The 22115-nt window shown below is 40.6% G+C and overlaps 1 protein-coding gene across 50 annotated transcripts in view; it reads left to right on the forward strand.

Moving 5' to 3' along the window:
- Plekha5 (pleckstrin homology domain containing A5) overlaps positions 1 to 22115 on the forward strand; it is a 184107-nt gene that overhangs the window by 100600 nt on the left and 61392 nt on the right. For 25 of the 50 annotated variants that reach the window (XM_076568142.1, XM_076568139.1, XM_076568140.1 and 22 more), the window contains exons 4-10: positions 4261 to 4344; positions 5107 to 5227; positions 7242 to 7346; positions 8363 to 8435; positions 16327 to 16427; positions 19971 to 20086; positions 20316 to 20333. In XM_076568142.1, coding sequence (XP_076424257.1) covers positions 4261 to 4344; positions 5107 to 5227; positions 7242 to 7346; positions 8363 to 8435; positions 16327 to 16427; positions 19971 to 20086; positions 20316 to 20333 — 618 coding nt within the window. The remainder of the gene's footprint in view (positions 1 to 4260; positions 4345 to 5106; positions 5228 to 7241; positions 7347 to 8362; positions 8436 to 16326; positions 16428 to 19970; positions 20087 to 20315; positions 20334 to 22115) is intronic. The other 25 variants (XR_013050216.1, XM_076568177.1, XM_076568141.1 and 22 more) reach the window with 1 other exon arrangement.

The raw sequence follows: 22115 nt of genomic DNA on the forward strand, positions 1-22115 counted from the left end.
ACATTAGCTGTTATTGGCAACATATTAGTAGTGGTTTCAATATTTGCGTTAGTCACTGAAGTTAGCCACATGCTATAGTTTGGATGCTGAATGTCCCTCAGAGGCCCATTTAGGCTTGGTCCCTAGAATGGCACTATTGGGAGGCAGTGGAACTTTGGAGAGATAGAACCTTTCAGGAGGTCCTTAGGTCATTGAGAACATGTTTTCACAAAGGGACCCTACTGGGCCCTTGCAGCCAGGGGAATCGAGTTAGTTGTTCAACGTTGTTCTCACCATGAATGTCCTGCCTCAAAGGCTCTAAGCATTGGAACCAATCTGTTAATTAGCTGATCACCAAAATTATGAGCAAGACTAAGCCCTTTCTCTTAACTAATTAACAATCTCAGTTGGTTGTAGCCACAGAAATCAGACTAACACACCAAGAAATACATCTTTCTTTATACAACAAAAGCAAATGATTCTACAGCAAGCAGTTATAGTATTAAAAGTATCCAGAATATAGTTATTGGCCAAAATACTAGAACATTTTTGAGACTGTGAGGGAAACCTCAGGAAATCTTATGTTCTGATTAAATCACCTTCCTGATCTTCCCAAAACTTAAGAGACTGGCCAGACTGCCTTCTTTCCCTTGTAGATTGCCCAGTGTTTATAATCTGCTCTCACGGGTTTTCTTTCCCCCACATGGAAAGCTGATGTGTCTGAGAAAGGCTTTATGCTTCTCCTTCCAGATACTATCGTGCAGTCTTGTTGATATGGGTTACTGATTAGCCAGGAGGCTTGGATTGTGTAGGCTTGTGATAATGCCTTTGCTTCTGCTGAGTTAGGTATGGACTTTGGTCTGTTTGACTGGCAGGACGCACGGGAAGAAAGGTCACAGAGCATTGGCTAACCTGAAAAGTGAATGCCAAGAAAACTGCACTCCGAACGTTTATAGTCTGTGTGCATGAGACAGGGATGCTGTGGCCAGTTTGGTACCACGTGAAAAGGACAAGGCAAACCATAAAGATGAAGGCCTGGGGACTGGACCTAGGGACCTCACACAGGCTAGACAAGTGCTCTGCCGTCCTTAGACACCCATCCCATAAAATTGTTCTTTAAATTTGGCAAATAGCTCTTGCCCCTACTTGATTCAAAGAAATCATTATGTACTAGCCGGAGTAGCATTTATATCTGCTTCTCTTTATTGGTTTCTCTACCCTAAAGAACTGTACTGTGTGGGCCTCACTGGATAGCAGGATTTATAACAATGTTTTTCATTTATTAGTGGTCTAAAGGATGAGATTGTTCCTTCAGTTATTCTGGCTTGTATCATTTTAGAAACTAGAAATTTGTCGGCTGTGGTGGTGCACGCCTTTAATCTCAGCACTTGGGAGGCAGAGGCAGGCGGATCTCTGTGAGTTCGAGGCCAGTACGGATTTCTAGGACAGCCAAGACAGTTACACAGAGAAACTAGAAATTCAATACGAAGTTATTAGCAGAAAAACTCTCTCATCACATAATTTTATTAGAGTTTATATTTGAAGTATATGTTTTTTATGTTCTATTTATCATGCAAGTGTGTACTGTTTTCATAGGAATGTCCATGTCATTCTGTTGGGTCTAGAACAATGCAGGATAGTGAAGAAATGCTTCCCACTCCGTGGAGCTCAGTGTCAAGGGCTGCCGTGGTGCAAGGCAGGTTCCCTCCCTCAGCACTGGGACTGCTCTCCTGCACCACCCCACCCCACCCCCGATCTTGTTCCACAAATAGAATGTTCTAGAGGGAAGTACAGGCAGTAGAGAAAGCACCTGCCATCAACATCTTTAAGTGTGGCTTTCCTCCCTTGCTGCAGTGAACTCAAGACAAAGGGAACTCATTGGTTCCCTGACTATATAGGTATGTTTTGTTTCAAGACTGGAATTTTTTTTTTTCAGATTTATTTATTGATCACGTATATAGTATGCCTGTACACCAGAAGAGGGCACCTGATCTCATTACAGATGGTTGTGAGCCACCATGTGGTTGCTGGGAATTGAACTCAGGACCTCTGGAAGAGCAGCCAGTGCTCTTAACCCCTGAGCCATCTCTCCAGCCCCCTGGAATTTTTTTTTTTACATAATATTTTTATTGATTGTTTGAGAATTTCACATCATGCACCCCAATCACATCCTCCTCCCAGACCTGCCCCTCCACACCCTTATGGCCTTCCCCCCCTCAAAAAAAAAAAAAGGAGAAAAGGGGAGTCCAATTTGTGTTGCCCATGTACTCACTGGAGCATGGTCAAACTCCCAGTGGCCAGCCCTTAAAAAAAACTGAGTCCTTCCCCTTCAGAAGCCATCGGTTGTGAAGAGCTCTACTTTAGCATCCTTATCGCAATTTTTAAGAGTTCTCTTTGATGGCTTTCTATCTAGACTATTCCTTTTTGGGGGGGTGGGGAGGTAAGATGGGGGTAGGGTTGTCACAGAAGCTTTCTATGTCCCTCTTTTTCAAATGTAAGTCAAGACCTGAATTTTATCCCCTTTTGTAAAACTTCTCTTAGAAATACAAATTTATATTTTAAAAAAACATACAAAAATGTATCTTTTCCACTTTCCCTTTCCATTCATGGAGAGTATCAGATCTCTTGACAAGTTTTGTTTTGTTTTTGAGTGGAACCTCAGGATCAAGCCCACAGCCTCGAGCAGGCTAAACATATGTTCTACTATTCAACTTCAGCAGCAACCTAGAATTTAAATGTACTGAGCCTGGGAAAATGGCTGGGTGCTAAGAGCATTGGTTCTGTGTGCATGAGAACCCGAATTCCCACAGCATACACACAAGTGCTGGATATGGCTGAGCATGCCGATAACCCCAACTTTGGGAGGCAGAGAAAGACAGATTCCAAGAGTTTGCAGAGCAGCCAGACCAGCCTAAAAGCAAGCTTCTGGTTCAGAAAGAACATGTCTCAACATAGTAGAGCAAGATACACATGGGCATGCACAGCATCTCACACACACACACACACACACACACACACACACACACACACACACACAGGCAGTGACAAAGCCCGGAGTTCAGAGGTTATGGAGAAAATGGGTTAGAAGCAAATAAAAATTTCCTTAGTGACACAGGAATAAAGGTGAAACCTCATGGAGCGACACTACAGTATCACACATTATTAAGTGCAGAGGGTGCAGTGATAGGATTTTTGCCTTTGAAAGGGAATGCAGTTTGCTTGAGGAAGTGGAAGTGGACATTGTTGGAAGGGCTTCAGCATATAAGTTACTGGCAAGTGTTAGGGCAGTTGTCTGGAATGAATATGAAGTTGTATTATTAGGTATGGTGTGTTTCATAAATACCCAGTGAAGTAAAAGCAACTGGTGGGTATTGGAGATGTGTGCAGGTGTATGTCTTATCAGTTTGGTGGGCTGTGTCCTCTGGATGCAGTTTTCTGCATTCATAGGGTTTTTCCGCAGATTAAAAAATAATATGTAAGCAAACACAAGATCTGTGCTGTGCTCAGTTCGTTCTCTAATGTATGAACCAACTTAGAAGACATTCCAAACACAGATTGCAGCAGAACCAAGGATATTCTTGATCTGATTTTGAGCCTTTGGAAATAAAGTGAAGACCAGAATAAACCTGGTGACTATGGGAAAGACTATGGCAAATGCAGTGTGAATGTGTGGTCTGCAGAGAAGCAGGAGACAAATTTGGTAGAACTGAAGGAGGGACTGGAACCACTGTCTTCTCTGCCTCTCTGTGATCGGAGTCAGTTACCGCTCCTTTGTACCAAAGACGGTGCTCACGGCCAAGTGGTCATCTGTTAAAGAATTCTCTATGTTACCAGAGGGAGGATAAGAGAGAGTGGGGCTGGTGAGTCTGACCAGAATGTAATATATACGTGGGAAGCTAAATCGATTACAATGTATCTCTTTGCTTTTAGTTTTATGGGAATTTAGTGTGCTGATGTCCCTGTGGTTTTTGTCTCAGAAATGTGCCAAAGTTGGGCCCTAATTAAAGGAGACTGGTAGAAGCTCATTCTTTCTCTTGTGGCTCACCTGTGAAATAAAAGATATAGTGGTAACTGGTCGATGGGACTTTGTTTATGAAATATTGAGGAAATTGGGCTGAAGTCTTAGACCAAATGAGGGTGTAGACTTTGAGCTGCACTCACACAGCATAATCGAAGTAAGCTGAGTTTAAAAATGGGTGCTTTGCTACTAAAATATAAGAAAAATGTTTATGATTGTAGAAGTATCACATATAATTCTTTTTTTTTTCTTTATTCTTTCAGCCACAATGAAAGGAAAGTGACCTGCAAGCATCCAGTCACAGGACAGCCATCCCAGGATAATTGTATCTTTGTTGTGAATGATCAGTAAGTGAAGAGTTTCATGGAATGCCTGTACTCAGAGTGGGATTGCATGGGATTGCTGTAACCCATGATAATACAATGCAGTTAAACAGTTTTCTCTATCTGGACATATGTGGTCAAATATAACAGTGTCAACTTACTATCGCAGAGAGACATGATCTAATTTTTTTCCGGAGGAATGTAATTTTAGAAGCTCTTTCCGTGAGAACTTAAATTCTTGCTCTCAGCTCTAGAGCTCAGGATTCTAGGCTAAAGAAATCTACATACTTCATCTATTCAACTGATTTGAGCTGTTCTCTCACCTTCAGTTTGGGGCTGTGGTAATTAGCCATTTTCAATACATTTTTATTTGTTTGTTGCCACGTCACCACCACTATTCCCTACCATGATGTGCCATAAAACTGTGGAGCTATTAGTTATTTCTAGCATCAGAATAATTAACATTGTAATTTGTGGGTGTGCGCTCAAGTGTGTGTTTGTACATGCACATGCATTTGCATATAGTTGAGTCCAGGACCTTGTGCATGCCAGTCACATGGATCAAACCCTTGTAATTGATTTTTAATTTTTCAGTTGGATGACCAAGAATATCTGCAATAATACTTATTTAACTATGGTACTAACTTATGTTGGGCTAGAAGTAGAAGTGTTGGTTGTATTTAAAGTGGTGATAAATTGTTTAAAAGAGGGCCACCTTTATAACCTAGGGAACCATTGCTGTGAAGCAGTCACAGACAGCAGGCTGTAGCATTGGTATTTTTTCAGGACTGTTGCAGCCATGACATCCGAAGAAAAGAAGGAGCGACCCATAAGTGTGATAAATGAAGCTTCCAATTACAACATGGCTTCAGACTATACAGTGCATCCCATGAGCCCTGTGGGCAGAGTAAGTTATTCTGCTTATTGTTAATTAGTTATAAGTATTAGTTTGTATCTATTGCTGTTACTCATTGTAACAGACTTAAAATTGGAATTAGAGAATGATAATTACATTTTTGTTATTGCATGGTACTAATTATACTAGTAGTAATTTGTAGCTGTAAGTTTTCTCTGGTCCCGCCTGGCTCCCGTAGCCCCTCAGACCAAAATAAACACACAAAAGGCTTATATTATTTTTAAACTATGGCCATGGCAGGCTTCTTGCTAGCTAGCTCTTATATCTTAAATTAACCCATTTCTATAAATCTATACTTTGCCTCGTGGCTTGTGGCTTACCAATATCTTTACTTCTTGCTTCTCCTGGCAATGGCTAGCAGCGTCTCCTCTGCTTTCCTTTCTTCTCTCTTATCTCTCTAGTTAGAATGTCCCACCTAACCTTATTCTGCCTCACCATTGGCCAAACACCTTTATTTATCAAACAATCAGAGCAACACATTTTCACAGCATATAGAATGACATCCACAGCACTTCGATGTAGTTGAAGACTAGATAGTTATAATTTTCCTTGGTTATGATAAAAGACAAATTAGATATGAAACCTTAGACTCACAAATATAGGATAAATAGAATATTTTCTTTAATTTTGCCAAATACAAATAGAATAGATATTGTAACTGTAATTCTTGCTTGATAACTGTTCTAATATATGTAATTTTACTATGTTAAAGTTAAAACCTTCCTTTTTGATTAGACAGAAAGGAGGAGGTGCTATGGGATGTTCTATATGCTATGAATATGTGTTGCTCTGATTGGTTGATAAATAAAATGCTGATTAGCCAGTAGGCAGGCAGGAAGTATAGGCGGGACAAGCAGAGAGGAGAATTCTGGGAACAGGAGGGCTGAGTCAGGAATCGCCAGCCAGACACAGAGGAAGCAAGATGACAAGGCAGAACTGAGAAAAGGTACCAAGCCACATGGCTAAACAAAAATAAGAATTATGGGTTAATTTAAGTGTAAGAACTAGTCAGTAATGAGCCTGTGCTAATGGCCGAGCAGTTATAAGTAATAATAAGCTTCTGAGTGATTATTTTATAAGCCACAGTGGAACTGCCAGGCCAGAGGAATGCATGGCCTGGAGGGACCAGGCAAGACAGAAAAACTTTCAGCTACAGTAATTGACAGGGTGGTGGGGGTGCACGCCTTTAATCCCAGCACTCGGGAGGCAGAGGCAGGCGGATCTCTGTGAGTTCAAGGCCAGCCTGGACTACAGAGTGAGTTCCAGGACAGACTCCAAAGCTACACGGAGAAACCCTGTCTCAAAAAAACAACAACAAAACAAGAATAGCTACAAATATAAATTAATAAAATTTTAAAGACCTACATTTCTTTTAGATACTGAGCAGAGATAAAGGGAAAATTAATGTAGTAGCCTAGAAATCACATTTCTTTGTATATAATTTTTATACTTGAAATAAACCAGCAAAGCTGGAATTGCAATTTTTCCTCCAAACATCAGAGAAATCTGGAAAAAATTAAAATGGAGAAAAATCTTAAAGCTTCAATCCTTAATACTACATGTTTTTGAACTATGAACCAAAGGCTGAGGGGCCCCCAGCTAGATCAGGCCCTCTGAATAGGTGAGATAGTTGATTGACTTGATCAGTTTGGGAGGCAACTAGGCAGTGGGACCAAGTCCTGTGCTCATTGCATGAGTTGGCTGTTTGAAACCTGGAGCTTATGCAGGGACACTTGACTCAGTCTGGGAGGAAGGGACAGGACCTGCCTGGACTGAGTCTACCAGGTTGATCGCAGTCCTCGGGGGGGGGGGGGGGGGGGGGGAGGATTTGCCCTGGAGGAGGTGGGAATGGGGGGTAGGCTGGGGGTAAGGGGAGGGTATGGGAGGGGGGAGAATAGGGGAACCCGTGGCTGATATGTAGAACTGAATGGTATTGTAAAATAAAATAAAATAAAAAAACATTTAAAAAAATACTACATGTTCTGTCCTGCTTTCTCCTGTCTAGACGTCACGGGCTTCCAAAAAGGTTCATAATTTTGGAAAAAGATCCAATTCAATTAAAAGGAATCCGAATGCACCTGTGGTCAGGCGCGGCTGGCTGTATAAGCAGGTACCTTCTCTCTGTCCTCATATAGTTAAAGTGCTGCTGTCTGGGAAGTTAGTGACTAAGGTTTTTTAGAAATGAGGGCTTCATTTTTACTGTATTGAAGTGTTTCCTGTGGGTTTCAGACGGTGGCTACCAGTAACCAAGACGACCCCCAGCATCCAGTTGACTACCTGCCTTTCCTCTCTCTTATCCCAGATAGTCAAACCCTTACCTGATCTGGTCATTGGCACATCTCTTAGATGTTTACATGTCTCATTAGAGTCCCCCAAACCTGTGGTTACACCTTGTTTACTAAATTTTTGTTAAAAGTGTGATCTCATTTGAAGCTGTAGTTTTATAAGTAGATCACTTAGTATTAGCTAAAGGGACTCAGTCTTTTACAGGATGAGTAAAACCTAACTGTAGATGGAAGAGTATTTACTCACTAAATTTGTGTATTAAGGTTTTTCACTCACGGTCATTTTAATCATCATACCTTTCAAATAATTTAGGTGCACATATTTTGCTTCTTGTTGAGAATTAACATATTTATTGAATCTGGTACCAGAGTAAGACTGTACACCATCGCATGCTTCCCTTATTCTCACCCTCACAAGCACACATGTTGAGAAGAGTGAATTTCGGATGGCTTCAGCCTACTCTTTTTTTATATGACAGCATCACTCTTCAGAGAACAGTGTACTTGCCACCACCTTAATTAACATAATGCAAGTCCCTGGAAATTTTCTTTTAAATTTTCTTTAGTCAGCATATAAAAATTTTATTTATGAAGAGCCATGTGACATTTTCATGCATATAAGCATTGTGATCAAATCAGGGGCAGCATGTCTGCATCCTCAAATGTCCATCATTTCTCTGTGGTAGAAACATTTGGTCTTTCTGGCCTTTTGAAACATGCTAGAGTCACCTGGCTGTGCAAGTAGCAGATTAGAACTTTTTGATAGGCCTTTTAATTAGGCTATGTTACATGCATATCAAAATGTATATGATAAGTATCTTAAATCTGTTATTTAATGCAGGACAGTACCGGCATGAAGCTGTGGAAGAAACGCTGGTTTGTGCTTTCTGACCTTTGCCTTTTTTATTACAGAGGTGAGTTCATCAGCTGCTCAAGGATCTTACTTCATAACTGCACTGTATGCTAAGCACTAGCTATGTCCTAAGAGAAAAGACATTAGTACTCTTGCTGTTTACAGATAATGTCAAGAAAACCTTTCTTCACTGACCCAAGGTTCAGACTCCCTAGAGTATGGCAGAAGGCAGCAGGGCTCTCAGTGGAGGAAGCAGGGTCTCACAGTGTGACCCTGGCTGGTCTGGAATGCACAGTGTAAACCAAGCTGGCCTTGAATTCACAGAGATCCACCTGCTTCTGCCTCTTGAGTACTGATATTAAAGGTGTACACCACCACACCTGGCTGAAGGCTGGTGTGATTTTTGGTTTGCTTCCTGTGTTTTGATTTGTTTTTTGTGAAGAGCTTGAGAATCCTTACTCTGTCACTCTGTCTTTGAATGCAGTACCTAGCAGATAAAGTCTTTGGTTGGATACTTGTTTTTGGAGCTGTACCTGAGTTCACCTGGAACCAGTGAACCTGCTTCATCCTCCCAGTTTCTGGGATTATAGACATGACCATCACTGCCAGCTAAGGATTTTATGTTGGTTTTGTGAGATCTGGCTGTGGGTTTATAGACTTCCCATAGCTGTGATTTTTTTTTTTTAATTCAAGTGAGCATAATTTCAGGAATTATTATAATGGATTGGAAAATGAAAAAACATGAATTATTGATATAAATGTGTGTGTACATTTATACATACATCTATTTGGGTTGCTTATTTTTGTTTTTTACTATTAGCACTGAAGAAATGTAGAGATGTTTGGGTAGATATACCCCTTCGTTCTTCTAGATGAAAGATTCCTTCTGGTTTTTCTCATGAAGTTTTTCTCATTATTAAAACAAGCTCTCATAGTGTTGTTGCCTAGGCTAGCCTCAAACTCTTGAGTTCAAGCAACTCATCCACCTCAGCCTCCTGAATAGCTGAGGTGTGGGCAAGCTCATGCCACCATGTTGAGCTAATTAATAAAAATCTTAAGGTGAAAGTCCAGCAGATTCCCTATTAAGACATCACACTTCAAATTTGGTACCTGTGAGCGAAAGAAGGTTGTACCAAGATAAAGCTCTATCTCAAGGAATATACTCCAATTATAAATTGTGAATTTGGACAATCTCTCCTTTAAAACCTGACTGGAAATTATCACTTAAAAATTAGATTTGTTAGCCAGGCGATGGTGGCGCACGCCTTTAATCCCAGCACTGCACTCGGGAGGCAGAGCCAGGAGGATCTCTGTGAGTTTGAGGCCAGCCTAGTCCACACAGTGAGTTCCAGAACAGGCTCCAAAGCTACACAGAGAAACCCTGTCTCAAACAAACAAACAAACAAACAAACAAACAAACAAAATTAGATTTGTTGGGGCCAAAGAGATGGCTTAGTGGTTAACAGCACTGACTGCTCTTCCAGAGGATGTGGGTTCAATTCCTAGGACCCACATAGTGGTTAAAACAGTGTATAACTACAGTTCTAACTTCTACAGGGAAAATTGGGGGGGGGCAGGGATTAGATTGCCAGCTTATTACTAATTAGGTTGTCATTAATAATTTATGACTTTTCTTTGCACATATGAATTACACAACATGAGCTGAGTATATTGATTGGAGAAGGACTGTAATCACCCACTGTCACTGTGCTGGGACCTTGGACTTGGACCTTTTATGCTTGTCGGTATTTGCTGTATGGAATTTGGAGTCCCAATGTTTTATGCATGTGTATTTTTGTTGTATTTTTTTAAGATGCACTTACTTTTATTTGATGTGTATGAGGGTTTGCTTGCATGTATGACTGTACACCACATGTGGGCCTGGTGCCCAGGGAAACCAGAGAAGGTATCAGATCTCCTGGAACTAGAGTTACGAACAGTTGTCAACTGCCATGTCTGTGTTGGGGATCAAACCTGGGTCCTCTCCAAGCATAGCAAATGCTTCTTGCCACTGAACCTTCTCTACGGCCCTGTTGTATCGTCTTGTTTATAGGTTGTCTTTCTTTTTCTCTTCTGATTTGATTTGATTTTAATCTACTTTTTCAGTTATCAGAACTATACTGTCTTATTAACCTCTGTTTGTTTCATAGATAGACTTCCATCCTTTGATTTTCTGTCTGAGTTAAGTGAGTTTCTTAGAGACAACAGATAGTCTATCTTATTCAATCCAGTCACTTGTTCTTTCTCCAGTATTAGTACTAGGGGATTTGGTGGTTGACTGTTAGATATGATGGAGTCCTTCCTAGCTTTTATTTGTTCATCTGTTACTCTCAAGTAATTCATTCTTTTTTTTTTTTTTTTTTTTTTTTTTTTTTTTTTTTTTTTTTTTTGCTCTTGCGGTTAAGACTTTCTTCTTTTTTTTTTTTTTTTTTTTTTTTTTTTTTTGGTTTTTCGAGACAGGGTTTCTCTGTGTAGCTTTGCGCCTTTCCTGGAGCTCACTTGGTAGCCCAGGCTGGCCTCGAACTCACAGAGATCCGCCTGGCTCTGCCTCCCGAGTGCTGGGATTAAAGGCGTGCGCCACCAACGCCCGGCAAGACTTTCTTCTTTATCTGTATAGTATTCCTTTAGTACGGGCTTAATGCTTAGTGATCATGAACGATAAATCTTAGTTTATGCTTGTTTTGATACATCCTTCTTCCTCTATCAATTTTAATTTTCTTATTTTACGTTTAGTTATTTTATTTCATGGGTATACGTGTTTTACCTGCTCATATGCATACGCATCATGTGTGTGCTTGTTACCCACAAAGGTCAGTTGCTAACTTTTACAGCTTGGATGTATGTTTTGTGCTTTCTTGGTTTTAGGACTGCTGCTAGAAACTGATGTTACTCTGATAAGCTTAAATTTGTAGGAGAGTTGGTGTGATTATTTTTTCCTTTGCTTTGTCTTTTTGGCGTCTTAGCTATTAATAAGCTATAGAAAAGTTTTTCTCTGGTGGTGTCCATCTGGAGCTCTAAATGCTGCTTTTGTTTGGATGTCCATTTCTTTCTCTAGATTTCAGGAGTTTTCTGCTATAGTTACCCTTTGGTTTTGGTTTTAGTTTTTCCTTTTCCTCTTTCTACCCTATGTATTTTTTTTCCAGAAGCATTTTCTTATTTAAAGTTATATTAAAGAGTTGTAGTAATCAAAATACCAGCATACTGTCCAAAAACATAAAGAACACGATCAATAGCCAAGAAATAAACCTGGACAAATACAATATAGTAAACTAAGTTTTGGCAAGGGTGCTAAGAGGACAGTATGGGAAAATGGATAGCCTGTTCAGTAAATAAAACTGAGGAAACTGGATATTCACATGCAAAAGAATGATTTTGGACCCTTACATGATTTACAAAAGCCAATTTACAAAGTACAGAATATCTAAATGTAAGTCCTAGGCACAAACGCGGTGGAAGCTCCTTGACACAGTGACTTTTTGGAATGTTGACTACATTAAACTAAAGCTTCTGCAAAGTAGGAAGCAATCATCACAGTGAAAATAGTTACAAACCACACACCTGGTAAGCAGTATTAAAATTTACATCAAAGCCTTATGAGAAATGTAGTGTTTGCTTGTTCTATTGAGGACCCCATGGGTTCTTACACTTATAACTGGTTCTGTGGTTTTGGGACATTGTGATCATGTTCATTTAATTAGTTAGTTTTCAGTATGGATGTTTGACTGTAGCAGAGCTTGTCCTCCATTTCTGATAATTCTTTATCCATCGTGGCCAAGGCTACTGATGATGCTGTGCACTTTTTTTTTTTTCTTAAATGTTTTCATTTCTGCTGATTCTTTCCCCGCCCACCACCACCACCAAAAAAATTCTCAGTTTTCTTCCTGACTTTTTCTTGCACAATGCTCACTCTTTCCTCTGTATCACTGACTACCCTCTCTGGGTCCTGGGTTGAATTTATCTGTTTATGTGCTTGCTCTTATCATCTTTGAGGTCATATATCAGTTTTACTAACATTGAAATCATCCAGCATTTACCTGCGTCAGTGTGTTTGTTTGGGGTATGGTGTTGTGATCTCTTGGAGGAGTTGTATTGTCTTGCTTTTCTAACTTGTGAGTGTGTCTAGGTTGTGATTTGCAGATCCTGTAGTTTGGTTATTTCTTTTTATTTTTACTTGGGAATCTGCTTATTGCACAGGCTACTCTTGAGAGTTAAGTCCCCAGGGCCACTCAGAGGAGCTGACACACTGCTTCTGGGTGAGGCTTCTGCTTCCTGCTCCCAGCTGGAGCTGTGTGAGCTTTCTTCTTTGCTGTGAATTGCCAAAGCTTTGCCTGTATTTTTTTCTTTATCTGTGGTCATCTATTCTGTCTTAGATGACGCTTCTTAATGGGATCACATGCAGGCAACTTCTAGTTCTGAATCTCACCCAGAAGTTCCTTTTCTGTTTGCAATTTTTAAATTTATCTTTGGATTATACAGAAGATTTGTGGCAAGGCTCTGTGGTCACCTCAAAGTGATAAAATGCATATTAATCTTGTAACTACAGATTACTAGAACTCACCCCCAGTGAACTGTGGTTGAGTACTTCAAGGTCCAAATTACCAAACCTAGAGACAAAATGAAACACCGGCCCCACATCAGTTGTGGTATTGTCTGTCTTTAGTTGGCGCCAGGCTTACTGTATAATTTTCCTCATTGAGTTTCTCACTCTTGGGGAAAAGTTAAAGTTGTCTCCAGGATTATCCATGAGCTAGTTGTCTGTATTTTCCTCCTTTTCCAGTGTATTTATTGACAGTTTGGAGTACAAAATGATAGCAAGAAAATGTTTACTATTCCTAATTTATTTCTAGAATAAAAATTTCATAATAGTAATTAATAACAAAATGAATACCAGATTCTTTGTTGGCTTTGCTCCTGTTTTTATTTATTACTGGCATGTGTGTATGATGTGGGGTAGGCATGCACATGTCACAGCAGATGTGTTGAGGACAGAGAACACTGGTGGGAATTGCTTCTCTCCTTCCACCTCGTAGGTCCTGGAGCTTGAACTCAGCTCACCTGGCGAGTGCTTTCACCCATGGAAATGATTAAAATATACCATAGAGCTGGGCCATGGTGGCACACACCTTTAACGCCAGCCCTCAGGAAGCAGAGGCAGGCAGATACCTGTGAGTTCAAGGCCAGCCTGGTCTACAGAGTGAGTTTCAGGGCAGCCAGGACCACACAGAGAAAGCCTGTCTTGGAGGGCGGGGATACCATAACATGTAAACTAGATGTAGTGGTGCAAACCCACCCCTTATTCCAGGTTGGCTTGGACTAGGTATGTAAAAAGACCCTATTTCAGGGAAGTGGCTCAGCAGGTAAAAATGCTGGCTACACAACCTTGATGACCCTAGTTCAGTTCCCAGAACTCACCTCAAAACCTCGGTGCTGTGGGTAGCATCTGTAGTCCCACCATTGCTACTGCAAGATGGGAGGGAACATGGGACAGTCAGCTTGAAACTTGCAAGGGAGGTCACCTGTAGTGTGCAGCACAGTGTCAGAAACAAGACCCTCAGCAACAGGGAAGGAAGAGTGCACTGACTCCTGAAGTTGTTCTCTGATCTCTGTGTGCACGCCATGGCACACACACACGCCTACACCAAATAAGTATTTCTTTAAAAATTTGTAAAGAAAAAAACGAAAGTGAATAGAAACCATATTATGATTTTTTTCTTATTATTATTAGTCACCCCCTCCTATATTCAATATATATATATATTTTTTTTTTCGAGACAGGGTTTCTCTGTGTAGCTTAGTGCCTTTCCTGGAACTCACTTGGTAGCCCAGGCTGACCTCGAACTCACAGAGATCCGCATGCCTCTGCCTCCCGAGTGCTGGGATTAAAGGCGTGCGCCACCACCGCCCGGCTTCAATATATTTATTTTTATAGTTTCGCAACTAATAGGAAAAGAAAATATGGAAAGAAGTCAATGACGTCTTAATATTTAATTTTTTTGTTGTTGTTGTTTTTAAGGATTTATCTACTTATAGTGTTTTGTCTGCATGTATGCCTGCAGGCCAGAAGACGGAACCATATCTCATTACAGATGGTTGTGAGCCACCATGTGGTTGCTGGTGCATTCTGCTGGTCCAGTTTGGACAGTATACTGTCAGCAACTGAGGCAAGGGTAGTTTCTTTGCCCAAATGGTTAGCTTTTGCCATAAAGAAAGCAAACTCTGTATGGAGGTTCTTCAGTGCTCATCATCCTTTTTTGAAGTAGATTGGTGCTGTCAGGAGATGTGTCTCACTGTCAAGAAAAGCCTTAGGTTGATTAAACACCTTAAATGCCGTATTCTGTAGGTCTTTGAAGTGTTTGAAGACCATCTATCTATCTAAATATATGTGTTTAACCTTGAAAACATTCCTAATATGACTACAAGTTTGATTATTATAGATGACTACTAACCTATATTTTTAATTATACATTACGTTTTTAAATGAGTTGCATAAGTAAAGTACTCCAAGTAAGAGTAGAAACATATAATATATAACATAATATGTAGCAAAAATAACTTTAAATTTGTATCAATACACCAGAATCTGTACCAATGTAAAATATTTTGAGATTGTTTTTTTGGATTAAAGTAGATTCAATAATCTACCGTTTTTAGACTTATTATTAATTATAAATGCTTGGCCAATAGCTTAGGCTCATTTTTAGCTTAAATAACTTAAATTAATCCACATTTCTTATCTGTGCTCTGCCACATGGCAGTACTTTTTTTTTTAACATAGCAAGTTCAAGATAAGATAAATAATAGAATACTTTCTCTAATTTTGTCAAATACAAATGGACTGGATATTGTAACTGTAATTCTTACTTGATAACTCTTTTTGTTGTGTATAATTTTGCTATGTTAAGGTTAAAACCTTCCTTTTAAGTAGACAAAAGGGGAAATGCAATCTTTGTGCACTGTAAATATGTATTGCTCTCATTGGTTAATAAAGAGCTGATTGGCCTATAGCTGGGCAGGAAGAGGTTAGGTGGGACTTGCAGAAAAAAGAGAGCACAAAGCAAAAAAAAAAAAAAAAAAAAAAAAAAGGGAGGAGTCCCAAGAGTTGCAGGGCAGACAGAAGAAGCCACGTGGGAAGTTCATAGATGAGGTAAATGAGCCTCAGGGGAGCACATAAATTAGTAGATATGGGTTAATTTAAGTTGTAAGAGCTGGCTGGAGACAAGCCTAAGCTATCAGCCAATCATTTATAATTAATAGTAAGTTTCTGTGTGATTATTTGGGAAGTGGCTGGCTGGACAGAATTGTCTGCCTATATATGAGTTTATTAGCTAGATACATGGCTTCATTAGCTTGTCTGGTGGGTCCATAACAGTGACAATATGGGCCGGGCGGTGGTGGCGCATGCCTTTAATCCCAGCACTTGGGAGGCAGAGGCAGGTGGATCTCTGTGAGTTCGAGGCCAGCCTGGGCTACCAAGTGAGTTCCAGGAAAGGCACTAAGCTACACAGAGAAACCCTGTCTTGAAAAACCAAAAAAAAAAAAAAAAAAAACAACCAGTGACAATATGTATCAGGTTCCTCAAACATCCCCAAACAACCTCTTTGTGGGAGATGAATGTTGAGTTGTTTTCCTCAGTGTAAATTATGTTCTTGCTTTGTAGGTCTGTTCCTCAAACCGTCAACTTCACTATGTGTCTCAGCTACTAGTAAAGGCAGACCTAAAGCTCCACAGCTTTTAAAATGTGTAATTTTTGTGGCATAGTTGAAAGTACTTTTTCATGTCAACGTATCTACGCTGTACGTGCTCCTACCTCTCTAAGTGGCCTGTAGAACTTGCCAGTCCAGGGAGGGTGGGAAACAGTATGAACAACTAGAGCGGGGTTATGTTAGAACACAGGACCAGTGGCAAAGTTCCCAAAGAACAAAAAATCTAATGAAATACTAACTTGTATTTAGATGAGAAGGAAGAAGGGATTCTGGGAAGCATCCTGCTGCCTAGTTTTCAGATAGCCATGCTTACCTCTGAGGACCACATCAATCGCAAGTACGCTTTTAAGGTAAGGAAAGGAGCGGGCCATTTCATCCTGTGAAACTTGAAGAAACAGATACTGGGGCTGGAAAGATATCTCAGCTGCTAGAGGCTAGGCTCACAACCAAAAAAGTGAAAATAAGAACAGATAGTGAGCCTCAAACTATAGTGAAGGTCTTTCTGGTGGTAATGTTTACATTTAAAGTTGTACTGGTGGTGCTGCTCTTCTAGAGAACCTGAATTTAATTTCCATTACCCACAAGGTGGCTCAGAACTGTAACTCCAGACCCAAGGGACCCAACACCCTCTTCTGGCCTAGACATGCATGCAGGCAAAATGCTTGTGTACATAAAATAAAATTTAAAAATAACAATGAAGCATATTGGTTGGTGATGTCCCAGCCACACCAGAGAAGACTGTCACCTTAGGAAGCACATGTTAACATAGTCCAGGCTAGGTTCAAGTGTTTCTCTGTAAAGCCGGCATGGCAGAAACATGATGGATGACTACGGCTAGATCCCTTAGTGATCATTGTTGTTTCAGTTACTACTTGAATTTTGTCAAATGGAACATATGGGAAGAGTGTTGCATGTAAAAACATGACGTATTTACAAATTTGTACATTAGTCTCAAAGACATGCTCAAGTACATAATGCTCATCTCCCACCTTTAAATGCAAACCCTGCTGAGACCATCATTCACCCACTCATCTTGTGTTATTACTGCTTGTGAGAGTACATGTTAATGCTAATTTGGTGACAAATTTTTGTTTTCAAAAAACATGCTGCATTCTTTGCTTTAGGGTTATGGTTAAAATAAATCTCAGAGGTGACCAGCTTGGGTTTGGGGTTTTGTTTTATTTTTTCCTGGGTGGGTGGGTGGGTGAGTAGGTAGGTAGGTAGGTAGGTAGGTAGGTAGGTAGGTAGGTAGGTAGGTAGATAATGATCATGACTAATTTTAATGTGGAAATTTTGTTTTAAGAGTAAAGATACAGGGGTTTGAGAGATGGCTCAAAGGTTAAGAGCAGCAAGTGCTCTTCCAGAGGACCTGAGTTCAATTTCCAGCCAGCACATGGTGGCTCACAGCCATCTGTAATGAGCTATTGTGCAGGCCCACATGCAAACAGAACATTGTATGCATAATAAATAAATAAATCTTTAAAAGAAAAGAATAAAGGTACAAATGAGGACAAAATACACTTTAACAATGAAGATGTTTGTGCCTTTACAAAACGCATATAACTTTAAACATTCATTTTAAAGAATACTCAGGACTGCATTAGTGTTTGACTTCCGCTAATTAATATATTACATTATTATTAACTGTGAAGGTAAAAGAGGAGGGAGGCTTAAGAGGGCATAAGCAGGTTGAGCAGGTAGTGCTAGAGCAAGGCCTGAGTGTGAGGGCATAGCTTCAAGTCTGAGTCAACTAGCACAGCATGCTTAGAGCATGGTAGCCTAGAGGAGCATTTGGGTAAGTTGGGGCCAGAAGTGGACCTCAGTACAGAGTGTCTCCTGTGCATAATGCCCTGGTTCAATTCCCAGTATCACAAAAAAACACTGAATACAGGTAACTTCAAATAAGAACTTTGTGAAGTACATGTCTAGAGCTGTGATGCTCACACTTACTTGGCCATAACCTTAAATCTTTCATCTGCTAGTAAATTTAACAAATACTTACTGAAATTTTTGTCTTTGAGGGACATTTTATCTGTACTCTTAGATTCTTTAAAAAAATACTGCAGTATGAAAAGAAAAAGCTGCCTAGAAGAATGTCTCAGCCATGAAAGGCTAGGCTCACAACCAAAAAGAAAAGCACTCAGTAGTTAAGAGCACAGAGGACCTGGGTTCAGTTCCCACCACCCATATGGCAGATGACAAGGTCTGTAACTTCAGTTCAGGGGATCTAGTGCCCTCTTCTGGCCTCTGAGGATACTGCATGTATGTAACGCACAGACGTACATGCAGGCAAAACACCAACACATAAAAACTGAAAAAGTAATAATAATGAAAGACGGTTAAAGAAAATTTTTAAAAATCTGCAATGTTAAAATAGCACAAAAGTGGCCACAGGGATCTGGTATAGTTTCTCTAACTATTAGTTTGATTTTTGTTTTCTTTTGCATATAACAATAGTAACTACTGTTTTAACTTCTCTTTTATGGTGTTTCCCTAAATTTTGAGCTACTGTATGACTGCATTTGTTGATTTTGAGTCGACTGTTATCAGCATGGTAAGTAGGAACTTCCCAGTTTCTGAATTAAAGCATGGTGGGTGGCGGCTATGTGAGTGGTTTGGCTTCTGTTGTCTCGGGGAGGGAACAGGATCTTCCCACCACCAGCCCAGTTCCTTCACTGATCACAGATGTGGGCAGTGTTCTTCATCCATTTTACCAAAACCTACTCCCAAGAGTCCAGTGACTACTGATCACTTTAACACTAGAGCACTTGAACTGTCCTAGGCTACACAGTCGTCTCTGACCGCACCATGGAATTTGTTATGACATTACAGTGATCACTGCTTATGGACTATATGTGTATTGTATGTATTCTAAAGATGTTAAGCCAATTGACCTTGGGAAGAAGGCTGATAAGATGTTGGCAAGAAGAGTCTGATTGTAGGTGTAGAGCTCTGGTTTAATACTTAACAACCAACAGCTTAACAGGCTCCTCACCTCACTTAAGCTACGGTTGCCTTTGTTCATTTGACCAAGTCTTCGGGTGTCTAGTGGGAAAGACCGTGGGGTTTTGAAATGGAAGTTGAGGCTGGGTCCTCATTCCTGGCCTCAGCCTTCTCCGTCCACAGCTTGTCCTCTGTGCCCTTCCCATGGCTGTTCAGTGCTCTCCTGCAGCAGCAGCCTCACCAGTGTATTATGTTTCCCTCCTGATTCTCTGATAAAAAGAGCACCGCAGAAGTCAACCCCACTGGTCATTACATCCTCTCAAACTGCAGGTGTTTGCGTTTTAACTTGGAAACCTGAAAAGAAAAACTAGAAGGAAATATCATTGGGATTATGTATGCATAAGTGTTCATATACCATCTATGAAAGACGGAAACAGCATCGCTGTTAGACTAAAGACACTGCTAACAAGCATTGAGAATGCTTGCATGGGCTTTCCCATTTTGTTGCTGCTCGCTCTAAAGCACACCCCACGTTTGTGGTTTGTTTGTTTGTTTGTTTTGAGGCTGGGTCTCCACTCTGGATCACGCTGCCCTAGAACTCACCATATAGTCCAGGCTGGACTCAGAGTCATGCCTCAGCCTCCCAAATGCCATGCCTGGCTAGAAATATTATCCTTGAATGAAAAAATATTGGCTGCACCAAGTTAAAATGGTTAGAGTTGAGTGAGTGAGACAGACCCCATTCCTTCCTAGAGCACATGTTTTTGTAGCTTTGAAATATATGCAATTGAAGAAACATTACAAGGATGATTAGTGTTGTAGCTGCTGGGATCGGTATGCGTGTTCTTAAGTCATGTCTGTGTCTTAAGTAAAAGACAAGATAAGGAGTCTTTTTCCCTCTTTTTCAGAATTGCATATCACGATAAAGCGATGGTGTCGTTTTCACTCAGGCAGCCCATCCAAACATGCGGACCTATTATTTCTGCACCGATACAGGAAAGGAAATGGAGCTGTGGATGAAGGCCATGTTAGATGCTGCCCTGGTGCAGACAGAGCCTGTGAAAAGGTACAGCCCTGAGGGTAGCAGCAGTGCCTGTCATCTGCATTTTACTCCTGCCTTGCAAATGCCATTGTCCTGGTGCATGGTTGTCCCTCACCGGGCCCCTGACGGCCTGAGTGCGTGCCTTGTCAGTTGACAGAGTTGACTAGTCCACCTTTCTTGCCTCATTTCACTGTCAGTGTACTGGGGGCTCTAGAATCCTAACATTCACACTGAATGTTCTTTCTTCTTACAGAATTACCTTTAATTTCCGGTGAGTACCTCTCTTTATTACCTTAAAGCTGTACAGATTTGTGCACTTCATGGGAGAATTTTTTTTTAAAGAGCTTTAATTGCAGAATTTAATTTCATGCAGTTAATTTCATTGTGTTTTTATATTGTATTGGTATTTGGGAGATAAATAACAACAAGAAATTCCGATGAGTTTTATTTTGTTAATATTTTCTGACTAATTCTGGTTATTTTGTTATTAATAACTCCAGAAGATAATTCTTAGAACATTTAAATTATTTCTAAATATATCAACTACTTGCTGAGTTGTGCCTTTCCTTTAGAACTGTGGTACTCAGATTCTTATGAAAATTGATCCTAGAGTTGTTGATTTTCTTCCCTGCTTGGAGATAACAGGTCATATTAATATTCCTCTTTATGCTGAGAGCTAGTCAACCAGACATGGTAGCATGCACATTTTTTTGCACATGTGTGTGTACATGCATGCACTACAGTGTTCATGTGGAGGCAAGAGGGCAACTTTCAGGAGTCGGTTCTCTTCATTTCAGTACGTGGGTCCCAGGGATCACCCTGGGCACCTTGACCTGCTGAGCTGTGTGTGGCCTGTGGCACACACTTATAACCCAAGCTCAGAGCCGCCTGGGCTGCATCACAAAACTGTCTGAGAAAGAAGCAGACCTGAGCAAAGAAAATAGGTTTCTCAAACTGCAAAAATAGAGGGTGAATGAATATGCTTTTTTTTTCCTGGAGACAGGATATCTCTGTATTCCTGGCTGTTCTATAACTAGACCAGATAGGCCTTGAACTCACAGATCCACTTGCCTCTGCCTCCCAATTGTTGGGAAATACACTTCTTGAAAATTTCTGTAATTTGAAGGTTTATAGTGGAATTAAATTTTATTTCCAGTCGATGATAATTAAGTTCATGTTATATAAGAAAACTGCTAACATGTACATTTAAAGGGGTGTGTTTGTGTGTCTGTCTGTCTGTTTCCCAGTTAGAGATCAAGCCCCATGGCATCATACATACTATTTCAGTGTGCATTTTAGTGGTCTTTTGGCATGTTGTCTAAAAGACTGAATTGAGGCTTTTTAGGATATGTACTTTTTTTTTAAGGTGGGGTCTCTCTACATAGCCCTGGAAGTCCTGGAATTCTTTATGCAGACCAAGCTGGCCTCAAATGCAAAAAGATTCACCTGCCTCTACCTCCCAACTGCCAGTATAAAAGTGTTCTGCCACCAAGCCTGGCTCTTATTTCTGTTATTGTTTTTAAAACCCAAATCCTCATCCAGGTACCCAAGCATGGAAATAAAACAGGTTCTAGGGTTGCTGGTGGTGGTGGCTGTGCTAAAGGTCAGACCCAGGGCCTTGTGTGTACAAGTGCTATCCTCTAGCCAAAACCCTAGTCCTTGGGATATCTGATTCCAACACTTGGATGGTGGAGGCAAGAGGGTGAAGCATTCAAGGCCAGGGCCAATGAATGTTTGGTGTGGGTACAAATGTTTGTCTCGAAAGCCTGATGGCCTGAGTTCAATCTTCAGAACCTGGGGGAAAGGAAATGATGCCACAATATTGTCCTGACTTCCATATGCACACTGTGGCATGTATGCCCCCACATACTTACGCACATACACACACACTGATAATAAATAATAAATAAAGAGCTGGTTGGGCCTGGCGGTGGTGGAGCACACCTTTAATCCCAGCACTTGGGATGCAGGGGTGGGCAGATCTCTGAGTTCAAGGCCAGCCTGATCTATAGAGAGCTCCAGGATAGCCAGGGTAGCACAAGAGAAACCCTGT

Source organism: Peromyscus maniculatus, chromosome 3, assembly GCF_049852395.1.
Source record: "Peromyscus maniculatus bairdii isolate BWxNUB_F1_BW_parent chromosome 3, HU_Pman_BW_mat_3.1, whole genome shotgun sequence".
Classification (NCBI taxonomy): domain Eukaryota; kingdom Metazoa; phylum Chordata; class Mammalia; order Rodentia; family Cricetidae; genus Peromyscus; species Peromyscus maniculatus.